The sequence below is a fragment of the Styela clava genome, chromosome 9 (assembly GCF_964204865.1).
Source record: "Styela clava chromosome 9, kaStyClav1.hap1.2, whole genome shotgun sequence".
Lineage (NCBI taxonomy): Eukaryota > Metazoa > Chordata > Ascidiacea > Stolidobranchia > Styelidae > Styela > Styela clava.
Window position 1 is genome coordinate 4,542,579 of NC_135258.1, and position 12,212 is coordinate 4,554,790.

Genomic DNA, 12,212 nt, shown 5'->3' on the forward strand with positions numbered 1-12,212 from the left:
ACACATTTAAGCGACCCGATATCCTAGCGTCACTCTGGTTAATACCAGAAGACTACAGACATGACAGGCCAGGGTAACCATGTCAACCGCAATTCATTGAATAGCAAACGGAAGAGTACCGGTAGTTATTCCACGGCTGTAGTAGGTAAAAAAGTCATAAATATTGCCAAATATGAGGCACAATCCATCCCCCCAAAAACAGTAGAATTCGCCTCAAACATTAGAAATTTTTTACCTGTTAAACGCCTTCTTTTTCATTTTATTTTCCGCAAATTTACAAGCGATTTTGTTGTTTTTATAACTTTTCAGCCAGACCATAAATGTCGTTATTGTCATAATTTTATTTCTTGATTCCTCCAAATCAGAAACAACTCTTCTCTCATTCCTAAGTGTTGAACTACAAGTCCACCATGTTGTGAGAATCTGAATCGCAGAATCTTGATTTAACTTCGATTTTGGAGAGGTGGCGTTGAGACACAAGAGACCATTTATCAAAGATTCAAAATAACTTGAATAAGAGATTTGATTTTACTGAATGATTTAAAATATTTCACTGGACGCCTGATTTTTTTTTACCTGTGCTTGCCAAGTTACACCACAATTCATAGGTATAAATACAGAAATGTTTATTAGGTCTCTTTTGTTAAAGACAAAAATAATCAATTTTTAATCAATAATAATATTATTAAAGCCTATTTCCTATGTTCCTGTATTTAAAAAAAAATTAAATAAAATATATGTGGGGCATTATAGAATGTATTCAGAATTCCAGATTCGAAAATATTTTTTTAGAATATATTCGAAATAGTTAAGTGTGGTTGTGGCCATTGGCCCTCCATTATATGAAATAAACCATTTTACCAGACTTAATCTTCTGTCTTGATGTTGCTTAACAAGCTGATCTGCTCTTTTCATTTTCGTGTGTTCAAATTCCCACTTCGTGAAACACTGAAATGCACATTAACACTGTTAGTACCATGCAGCAAGATTCCTAAATTACTTTGAAACTGGAAATATATCTCTGATATAGAAGAATCTCAACGAAAAAATTTAAGTCTTACAGCAGCTGTTCCCAGTTCCCAATCGGGGGGCCACAGAGCACAGGGGGGAACAACACTGTCATATGGAACTTTTGTGAATTTGACCGAAAATTAGCTGATTTTTCAAATTTTTTGTGTGGAGGTGTGTATAAAAGTTCAAACGTATATTATGAATTTTATACCAAAAGATTATGGGTTTTAAAGCACATTGGAATTAATAATCAGTTTTTCAAAGTATATTTGAAACAGCAAAATAGGGGCTCCCGAAGTATGCGAACCAAGATGGCGGACATCGGAATGTAATATGTGTACTAGGTTAGGCCATAATTTTAGGTATAAATACTACGGGAGGCTCTTGGCTAGTCTTCGAACTGATAATAGGACTAAAATAAGGAAAATTGGAAAAAAATTATGGCCTAATCCTAACCTGTTACCCATGTTACGTTCCGATGTCCGCCATCTTGGTTCGCATACTTCGGGAGCACCGCAAAATATTTAATACTGAACACTCTCTTAAGCTTACTTTTCTTAAAGAAGACTGCTGGTACAACGCTATAGCATCTCTTTCATTTTTTCTTGCTTTCCAAGCAGTCCAGTATCTTACTAATAACCGATGTGATACTGCCCTCTTATGGTTATCAATAGCACTTGAATTCTGTAGCCTTAACTGAAGCCGGTACTTCCATCTGAGAATCATATAATATTAAAGAATGGATGTATTGAGATTAAAATCGTAGGATATTACATATTTATTTCGGAGGAAAGGAGCGCTGATAAGACGGCTTAATCATATGACAAACCACAGTCTCTCGTTCGGTTACCAGTCCAGGTCGGGTATGGGATTACTTAGCCAATCATTTGTTTTCATACTTTGTGGACTTGATGGTGGAGTAAGCTGTAACTGACCAGATATGTGAACCACCCTGACAGCGAAGATTCCAGCAATCTTTTGCACATAACTATCCCCGCATGAGATTCTGCGAATCCAAGCAGGGTAATCAGAAGTGCAGTTGCGGGGATGTATTGAGAATAAAACGAGAATATCGGTCAGAGACCGAAGACTTATCGATCGAAAGTTAGAGGATCCCCCAAAACAGCGCTCTTACTCCATAGTGACACCTTGTGTCCCATCACTAATTAATTATTAACTCGCTAATTATACGACATAATTCGCCCAAAATCAATAGGCTACTGGTCCGAGATATGATGAAAGCACACGCAAAATCTGCAGCAGATCCAATCTCACTTTCGCGAGATATCGCGTGCATCTAACAGATAAACAGACAGACAGATAAACAAGCAAATACCTATCATCATACTTACCGATTAAAATCGATAAGTAATAATAACTGAAATACATTTGTGTTGGTGGGCAGAAAGATTCTTGAATGTCATAACCTAGTCATTTTTATTCTTGATTGTGAGATAAAGTACACCACGAAACAATTATTCCATGCTGAGTACCGATCGTGATTTCAAATCGCAATCTGCTTGCTCAATTTAAATAATTGTGTTTTCATTGTTAAGTCACAATTAATGAGACAATTCAATTTTAAACACATTTATTTATCGCTGTTTTAAACTGCTTGTCTGAGGGAGTCAGATTTCGGTCAGACAAAACGTTACAGAAATAAATTTGTGTTAGTGTGCAGCAAGACACTTGAATAGCATAGTATGGTCATTTTTATTCCTGCTACAGCCTCTTTGCATTACACATACAGATACACCAGCGCAAAGGCATTGAGGAAAAATTGGGATTTAGGGTCACTAAGACCTACTTGTGCCATGAAAAAGCAAACATTTCTTTTGTTCTCTGCCTCACAAAATTCATCTGCATTCTCTTGAGTGATTTTTTACGTTTTGTTCGAGAAAGAATTGCAGCAAAACTCTTCCTCAAGATCTTGTTCTTGTAGTGCAGCTTGGCAATCTTATTCTGGCTGTGTGCGATCAACCATGTATTGAATGTGAATTCAACCGTGAAATTACAGGATTTCATTTGAAACTGATCAGCCATGCATAACAGATTCTGACTCCGCACAACCATTTCGTGCCTAAAAACAAAAAATGTTTGCATTGAATAAAAAATATTGAACACGAAAAAGCTCACACTGGCAAAAGTTCAGACCTCATATAGAATTTTTGAGTTCATACTTCAAGTGGTAGTATAGGATTATTGAATATGATTATTACAGAGAAAACAGAAACTTGGCAAATGACCCATAAAACAGTACTTGTTACTAGACATCGGTCACAACTTTCACAAATTCCAGTCAAGAATGCCGTTATTCTGGGGAGAGGAAACTTGATAAAGAGGGATTAATCTAATAGCGAACCTCAGTCCAGAAAACAAACACTCAGTTTATTCCGAGACTTGATAGTGGAGGAAGCTGTAGCAGACTAGTGCTTACAATAACCATCTTACAATAGCGAGCAACTCAAAAAAGTCTCTGCGCATTATCATCCCCAAAGAATCAGACCTGTGTAGGGAAATTACAGAAAGAGCATGTAGGTACGAAAACCTATTAAATACCATTTCAATAAAACAGTCCTTGTTTTTTCATCAGAATTTCTCTTCTGTTTCAGGAACTTCTTCCAAGAATTGAATGTTCTTCTTTTTAAAAACAACATGTACGTACGAGATGCTCTATGAATGAAAGATTGAAATAATATCTCCGACACCACCATATAATAAAATGTGTAACCTGTGCTGACCACACACAGCCTCGCCAAAACAAAGTAGCGCCAGGGAGTTCCCAAACGAATTAAATATTCCAACACATTTGAAATTGGTTATGTTTGATTTAGTAAATTCTTGATTTGGGGATAAATTTAGAATATTTTTATTTAAAAATTTAGGATTTTGAGTCTCTAACCACGCTTCGATACCAGAATAAACAGCAACTACAGGGTTCCCATAAAGTCTCTTTACAATTTCAATTTTGGTGTAAAGTTAGTTCTCAATATATATTAATCAGGTGTGTTGTTTCCTAATCAGTACAGTAATTGTTTAGATATATGCACTTAATACATATGTGAGGGCCAAAACAACATATGGTACCGATGAATTCCCCTTGCAATTTTACCAAATTTTAAGACTTTATGAAACCCTGTAATTCTTGTATTATGCCTGAAAGATTTTTTCCCAAAAATATGAAGATTCACCTTTATATCTTGAAACCCTTGATAAAGCACTATATTAAGAAAAAAACAACTACCTTTTCAAAGCTACTCTTTCTCTCCATAGACACCATGATCTCCACAGTAGGTTTGAATATCTTTGTTCTCTTGCTGAATCAACTTTTGCTTTCAATGCCAACTCATTCCTCCAGTTGGTCAATGCAGTACGTTTCTGAATATGAAAAATGTTTGAGATGTTAGATTATAATATTTAATATCTACCCGGAGGGAGAGGAAATTTGATAAGATGGACTTATCATATTGCAGACTGCAGCCTCTCGTCTGTTTACCAGTCAATCTCATACATGGAATTAGTCAGCCAGGTATTTGTTTCAGATGTATGGACTTCATGGTGGAGGAAGCTGTAACCAACCAGCGATTACGGGAACCCTACTGTCTATCAATCCGCTTGAACATAATTAGCCACAACAGGATATAAACCTACAGGCTCACACAGGGTTGCGATGGCAAGTGTATTACTATATAAGTGTTACTATATATAACTTATCGTGTGAAGTAATAAAATAGTTGCTTCTTTTAATCTGTATTTAACCTATCCAGTCATAAACTGCAGCTCGAGTTTGCTATTGACAACGAGTCGCATTCTTTTTATGCTTATTCATATTAATAAGCATTTTTTTTGTCATGGTTCGTGAACGCACAGTAAACCCACGAGGGGAGCTGCTGCGTCATTTCTTACTCCAGTGAATTTTTTTTTGTGATTTTCATTTCGTGATACTTTTGAATTATTAAATTTTGGTCCTTTCCCTTTGAATTAATCAGCCAACAGGTGTCGCTGACTCGCTGACTGTTACAGTCCTTCGCGACCCCTTATCGATTGCAATGAATCTCTGACGTTATTTCCACGTGTTTATTTCAATTTTTCATAAAATTCCGTTATGCACTTTTGTGTTGTGTCTTCATTGATTCTTGCATGATAAAAATAAATTATCTGAATCTGAATCTTACTAACATTTAGCATAAATGCGCCAATCGCCAGTCTTTTACCTGATTAGTTGCAACAGTTCTTCTCATGGTTTCAATTCTTTGTCTATCAGCTGCCCATGCTATTGTGACATCATGCCACTCATGGATGGCTTTTGTCATCAAAGATCTCCTGTTCATCATATCAGCTAGTTTTCTTTTAGTAAATTCCAGTCTCCACCGGCCTAAACAGGTTTGGACTGCTCTTGACCGGCTTAGACTTGAAATTTTATCAAGTGCAGAATTGTGGCGATGCTTTGCTGTATAAATTAGAAAAGTAAACAAATATCAGTCTCTGAAATGACTTTTAGAGGATTTTCATGCTTTGCTCTAAAGTTGCTATGTTTGTGACAATCAGAAGGCTACCCAATTCATCACACCCTGGATGATGTGCTTGGCAACTTCAAATGATTCAGCTATTCAGCAATTAAATTAGTAATTGAGTCCGAAGCAAACATTAAATGAAATACTGAATTGGAATTCTTGTCATGTCTAAAATTACATCTCTAGGTCCGTCCTAGAGCATAGGTTCTCGAAGTGCTCTGTAGGAAGCCCCAAAGCTCAACAAGAGAAATCTAGGGGCTACGCGAACTATTCGTTTACTTATTAAAATAATATTTTTTAAATACAAAGCCGCAAATACATTCTGGTCATTGAATGAAATGATTTTAGTTTGTCCGGGGACATAAATCTTTTAATAACAATGTGTTATTTTTTTTTTATTCTTATAAATTTATTATGGGGCTCCATAATAATAGTCAATTTCTTCACGGGCTCCATGACACACCAAGGTTAGAAGACTGAAGTAACTTAAGAGAGTCTTTTAATACAAGAGACTTCGAAACGTTCAAAACAGAGTATAGCAAAATGAGAGATTTTCATGGCATTTCAAAGGAAAATCGGGCAGAAATGAGGAAGAAGAGTTAACCTTTTGCCTTCATTCCTCAAGCCTACATGTTTACAAACTTCAAATGACATAAAGTACACATTAACGATCATAAAGTTGAGTTTTAATTAAAAAACAGCATTCATTTCGTGTGAGTATGCCATGAGTTTTTTGCACTGATGTCGTCATGTGAGCAAAAAGTTTGGTAACCGCTGGTTTAGAACATCAAACCTCATTGCCAAGAATTTTGATTATTAGTGAAATACAATGCAAACCTGTAGCATATTGGTGCCATCTATCCAATAATGATGAAATCCAGTTCCGAAGAGATCGCTTTCGAATCAATTCCACTTGTTTCATTAAGGAGGTGTGTCTGGAGTAATATGGAATATTCATTAGTAAGTACAGTTATTGAATAAAAAAATAATATAATCTCATTGAATGAAATAGAAATCATATTTGTGATATAAATGAATACAACAATAAGTTGTGTGAGAAACTCTTCTAGAGAAGTTAGACTATGATCAAACAATGACTCACAAATTAGGCTATTTTGTGGAAAAGACTATTATGACTTACTTTTTCCACGCAATGAAAATTCTTCTTTTCAGATGGTAAGACCTCATATCAGATATTCTCATAGAAACTTCAGCTCTTTCAGATGCCCAGCTGCTCCATGCAGTTAAAACCCTGGAATATATTTTATGATTGAGTTGGGCTCCCAATTAAGTCTATTATATATAATTGACTAACGTGTGGCAGTGATAGAAGAGAAAAAGCATGATTGAAAAGATCTCAAGTAAAAATATGATGTGTCTTCTCTACTTCTGAGTGAGCTCACATAACTTTACTCGGAGATGAGTTCCCTTCACCTTTGAGTGAGTGCCCGTATATTTGCTCAGAGATGAGTCACCTTTACTTTGAGTGGGTGCCCGTAACTTTACTCAAAGATGAGTCTCCTTCACTTCTGAGTGAGTAACTAACTTTACTCAAGAGTTTCCCGTAACTTTGTTTAGACATGAGAGAGTTCATTTCATTTTGTCAAACCAAGAAAACAATATATACATATATATACATAACAAATAAACAGATGTTTTCGGTACATGACTGGGAGGCAACGATACGACCTTTGGAGGTCATCAGGAGGTCATGAGTTTCCTTCCTTTCGAGTCAGTGCCTGTAACTTTGCTCCGATATAAGTTTCCTTTACCTCTGCGGATAACTTGCTCTGAGAAATATTCTTGAGTGCATGTGACCCTGATCTGAAAAAATCTTCATCAAAAAAGAACCCAACTTACCCTCCTAATAAAGTCTTTCTTCTGTGTTGATCGGACAAAGCAATTTGCCTGTATTTCAGTCTCCATCTTTCAAAACAATTAGACAATAACTCAGAGTTCAATCTATGTTGAGTTCTTTCATCTTTCATCCGAGGTGAATTGTGTTGTTTTGTTCTGGTTTGCCAATATTTGAGAATTTCTGTAAACAAAAAATATGAATAAAAAATATTTTTGATTTGAGATTAGTGTCTTGCTAGGCTCGTTTATTTCTTACTTCAGCCTAGAGATTTCCACAGAGGCTTGGATGTTATAACTAACAGTACATAGTGCTCGTAAAAAAAATGGTATTTGACAGTATTTATTTTATTTTTTTTCATTTATATTTGACTGAATTAGGGTAAATAAAAAACTCTAAGTAAATGGCTATATTATTCAGAGGACAAAATGGCGCACAAATAACAAAAATCTTGTGTTCTTCAGTAAATAGAAGCATGAAAATCCTAGAATAGGATAAGTTCACATTGTTTTGGGGGGCAGAGAAAAGCCGATTAGATGACTCAATCATGTGGCGTACTCGTCCGGTTACCAGTCCATGTTGGGTTAGTCAGCGGTCATGTGATCCACCCTATGAGGGCAAGGAGTTCTGCAATGCTCTTGCATATAATTATCCCTGCATGGGATTTGCACCTGCGAACCCACACAGGGTAATCAGACGAGAGCGTATTAGCACAATGCCCACACCGCCAAGTCTAACTTTCTTTTTTCAAGTCTTTGCTTATAAACCGTCATATTTCCTTGACACTAAGAATAAACAAGTTATACTTACCAAGCAATGCCAACCTATGTTGCCATTTCCCATTCCATGTGTTCATTGCAGATCTCAAGACTTTGGAAGAATAGATACAGTCTGCTTCTGTCTTCATTCTTAAACAAAGATGAAATCATTAATATAGATTGGGTTTGGAGTTTTAGAGGGGCAGAGGGGTTAGTATGGGGCGGGGGTTTGAGGGTCAGATTTTTAGAATGTAAAAAAAAAAAAAAATTCTGTATCATAAGTGTTTTCATAGCTTGAAAAGCTTCACCCTCAAAACTCTTCAAAATCTACTTTTTCCGGACCCGGTAGCTGATCTGGTCTAACTTGTCAATTAGAAATTTCCGAACCCTTCCCCCTTCGGAAAATTCCTGTCTACCCCTTTGCATTGGTATACCAGGATAGCACACAACATAAAAACAAAATATGTCAAGATTGAATCAGAAAACACTCACCTTTGTCTTGCTCTCTCAGTCATTGTCCATTGTAGCCATTCATGAAAGCAATGTCGTTCTAGATTTTGTCTATAATGATTCCTGGATGATGTAGCCTTTTTATAGTTGGTTTTCCATTGCCTATAAGAAGAGAGAGAGAGAGAGAGAGTTTATTTTGTTTTGTCCAGCAGAAAACATAAACACAATAAAATATAATTGGGGGCAAAGACGTTCTTGGTAGAGACTTGGTGGCAGCGATACCACCGAATTATAAAGTATAAACACAATAAACACACAGAAAACATAAACACAATAAAATATAATTGAGGGCAAAGACGTTCTTGGTAGAGACTTGGTGGCAGCGATACCACCGAATTATAAAGTATAAACACAATAAACACACAGAAAACATAAACACAACAAAATATAATTGAGGGCAAAGACGTTCTTGGTAGAGACTTGGTGGCAGCGATACCACCGAATTATAAAGTGAGTGAACAACACAAGCTATAATAAGGTTATTTGATTCAGATAGGAGAAATATACCTGTTTGAAACTACCTGATCATACTTTTAGCACAACACAATAATTTCCTAATGGGGCCCTAAAGGTCACAGAGAAAGGGGGCCATGCATGTACCGTTTATTTCAGATAGGGATTATACCTAACTTGCACAATACACCGTTCTGAAGATTGGCCCTCGATTCCATAGAATAAGGTTAAGATATGGATATGAAAAGTTAACTTTAACAAATTCAATGTTTTTTACCAGATTGGTACATACCTAAAAATAACTTTGTAAGACACAAGGTATCAAAAGGGAGCCATAGGGAGAGCCAGAGGGCTTTACATAAGAAATGTTTCCTCCCATATACTTTTACTATCATAGCTGTATCTCAGATGGTCTTCTATTTTTAGAACAAAATTATTTATGACAATGATCTCAGAAAACGAGAGTAAAACCTAAATGTTTTCAAAAAAATAATAAAACGTTCGTTCCTTTAACAAAACCTTGAAACAAAACCCTACCTCAAATACTGTTTAATATTTAAAAATCTGGTGCGCTCCTTCATATGAGCCAACATTTCTTGTTCCCATTTCTTAGTATGAATCAGCAGTTTCCATTGGTGAAAAGCAAACGCTAGAGGGCGATATCGCATGCGAATCACTGCAAGACGAACTAACCATTCTATTGTTGGGATAGACGAGTCTGAAAGTGAGAAAGAAAATTGGATAAATGAATGGAAGATAACAAAAAAGCAGGACATAAGGAAAGGTTCTGGGAATATTCCTCCATTGAAAGAAATTCAAACCTCATAAATATAAATTAATTAAATGCTTTTTGAACATAACTTAATTTGGTACTACAGTAGTGTGTGTACCAGGTTAGGGTTAGGCCATAATTTGATTCAGATTTTCCCTATTTTAGTTTTATTACGAGTTGGGGACTGTCTGTGTTAGCCAAGTGAATTTATTCCCTGCCCATAGGTTTCAGTCCCTTTACATAACTCGATGTAAAGTAGGTGAACAAAATTAGTTACCTCCATATTGGTACACACACATCTGGAGCGCCCCCAATTTTGAACCCAATTAGCACAACATTGTCAAAATTTGAGAATTTCAAAAGAAAATAAGATTAAGATAACATCTAACCTCTCAAACAAGGGTGAATAGGTAAAACCGGCTTCGGTTTCCTCTTTAAAATCTCTCTAGTTGCTGGTTCTATGACATCATAAATCTTATCTATTATAGCATCACTACTTGACAATGATGATGTCATAATAGAGATAGAAGTGTTATCTTCATTACTAGAAATTGAACTTTCAACTCCAAAATTTTCTGTATTGATAGAGCGGTCCATCATAGTTGACGATAATATGGGCGAAATTTGACCGTTTTCGGGGTTTGGGAAATTGAACTTGTCGTTTCGAGTTTTAGAATTTTTAGGATGCATATTAGAGTCTGTGCTTTTGTCACAAAGTTTCCGAGGTGTGACAACTTTAGCTGTTTCAATGTTATCTTCATGTTCTAAGACATTTTTCGGGAGTGTTGCGCAATCCGGAACACAAAAATGGCTTCTTTCTGGAGATATTCTATATTTTGGGGTCTCAGATTGTGAGCTTGGAGGAGAGTCTTCTGAATTTGCTGTTTTTGAGTAATTTTTCGAATGCTTTGGAGTGGAATTATTCTTTGGGGTAATTTTTGATAGGGATACAGGTATTTTTGATCGTTTTCTGGGAATATCTTGCTTGCATCCGCCATTCCCTGCTTCTATATTTGTTGTTATTGTGGCTCTGTTTGAGAATTCATCATTTCCATAAATTTCAGTTGATTTTTCGTGAAATTTTGGGTTATTTTGACCGTTTTGGCAACTTTTGGATGTATTTGCTTGTCCTTGAAGAGTTTGAACATTGACGTAATTTCCAATCTCATCTTTTTCGTTCTGTGTAACGTGGGTTCTTTGGTGGGAATTGGGAATAGGTAGAAATGACATATGTGAGAATTCACTCAATACAGGTTGCAAGTAGAGGTCACCACATGCTGGCAGTGTTGGTTTTGTTTGTGTACTTTGTTGTTGTGTTGTATGATTAACATTGTGATGCAATATTGGTGATTTACAAGTTTCAACTTCAGTATTTGGTGACTTTTTCCCTGCATTTACTGTCTTCACACATGTAAGATCTGAAGGCTGATGACCTTTTTCAAAATTTTTCTGCCGATCGTTTGTAAATTGGGTTTGAGCATCTATTAATTCCAAGTGCTGATGTTCGAGTTTACTTTTCAGGTCATTTTTAGAATCTCTATGTGTATCGTGTGTACATTCAGTTTGGATAGCCGTTCCATTTTGATGGTGTTTTTGACTAGGCAAAGAAACGTCTTTCGTTTCAGATAAAGACCCAGAATTGTGGTCTGATTCTAAATCTTGTAGAGTGATAGGTTCCGTTTCTTCCAATACTAAATTATTCTGTATAGTGCTATAGTTTAATCCTGGACCAGTTTGTTGAAATCCATTAACTTTTACACTATTCACGGAACTGATTTCATCTTGTTCTGAGGTTGCCGTGGAAACGTAGTCTCGAAGCAGTATCCCTGAATCAGCACACCCATTTTGTGGGATGCTGTTCTCTGAGTTTTGAGTTCCCATTGAGCAAGATGAGAATATTGAGTGAGTGTCCAAATCAGAATTGATTCGTTTTAAATTTGTTGATTCAGAAGTGCGATTGTCTTCTCTAGTCTCTAGGAAGTCTGGATCGTGTTCCAGTTGAGTGATTTTTGTGCTAGTCTCAGAGAAGCCAGTTTCAGAAGAGCTTGATTTAATTTCTGTGTCATTGTGATTAGTTTCATCATTTGTCATTGTTACGTCATCATTAAAACTTGTCTGAGTGATGACATCATTTCCTGTGACATCATGTTCCACTTGAACAGCTATTGAAATTGGATAAGCTTGAGGGATTTCTCGTCTCAACATTTTAAGTGACGATGAAAACTTTTCAAATTTTTTCTGAAAGTTTTCACTGGTTAATGTGTTCCAAGCAATAAAGAGTTCCTGTCAAATAAATCAAGTATCTTACGAATAAATTTTTTTATTATTAATAAATCATC

At 36.0% G+C, this 12,212-nt stretch overlaps 1 protein-coding gene across 1 annotated transcript in view; it reads right to left on the minus strand.

Moving 5' to 3' along the window:
* LOC120330624 (uncharacterized) overlaps positions 1-12,212 on the minus strand; it is a 37,828-nt gene that overhangs the window by 8,623 nt on the left and 16,993 nt on the right. Inside the window, exons 17-30 of the mRNA XM_078116500.1 lie at positions 10,263-12,156; positions 9,639-9,819; positions 8,631-8,750; positions 8,191-8,288; positions 7,386-7,563; positions 6,667-6,777; positions 6,363-6,460; positions 5,226-5,461; positions 4,256-4,389; positions 3,571-3,684; positions 2,819-3,091; positions 1,564-1,726; positions 862-948; positions 236-423 (exon numbers count right to left, since the gene is read on the minus strand). Of these exons, the coding sequence (XP_077972626.1) occupies positions 236-423; positions 862-948; positions 1,564-1,726; positions 2,819-3,091; positions 3,571-3,684; positions 4,256-4,389; positions 5,226-5,461; positions 6,363-6,460; positions 6,667-6,777; positions 7,386-7,563; positions 8,191-8,288; positions 8,631-8,750; positions 9,639-9,819; positions 10,263-12,156 (3,875 nt within the window). The remainder of the gene's footprint in view (positions 1-235; positions 424-861; positions 949-1,563; positions 1,727-2,818; positions 3,092-3,570; positions 3,685-4,255; positions 4,390-5,225; positions 5,462-6,362; positions 6,461-6,666; positions 6,778-7,385; positions 7,564-8,190; positions 8,289-8,630; positions 8,751-9,638; positions 9,820-10,262; positions 12,157-12,212) is intronic.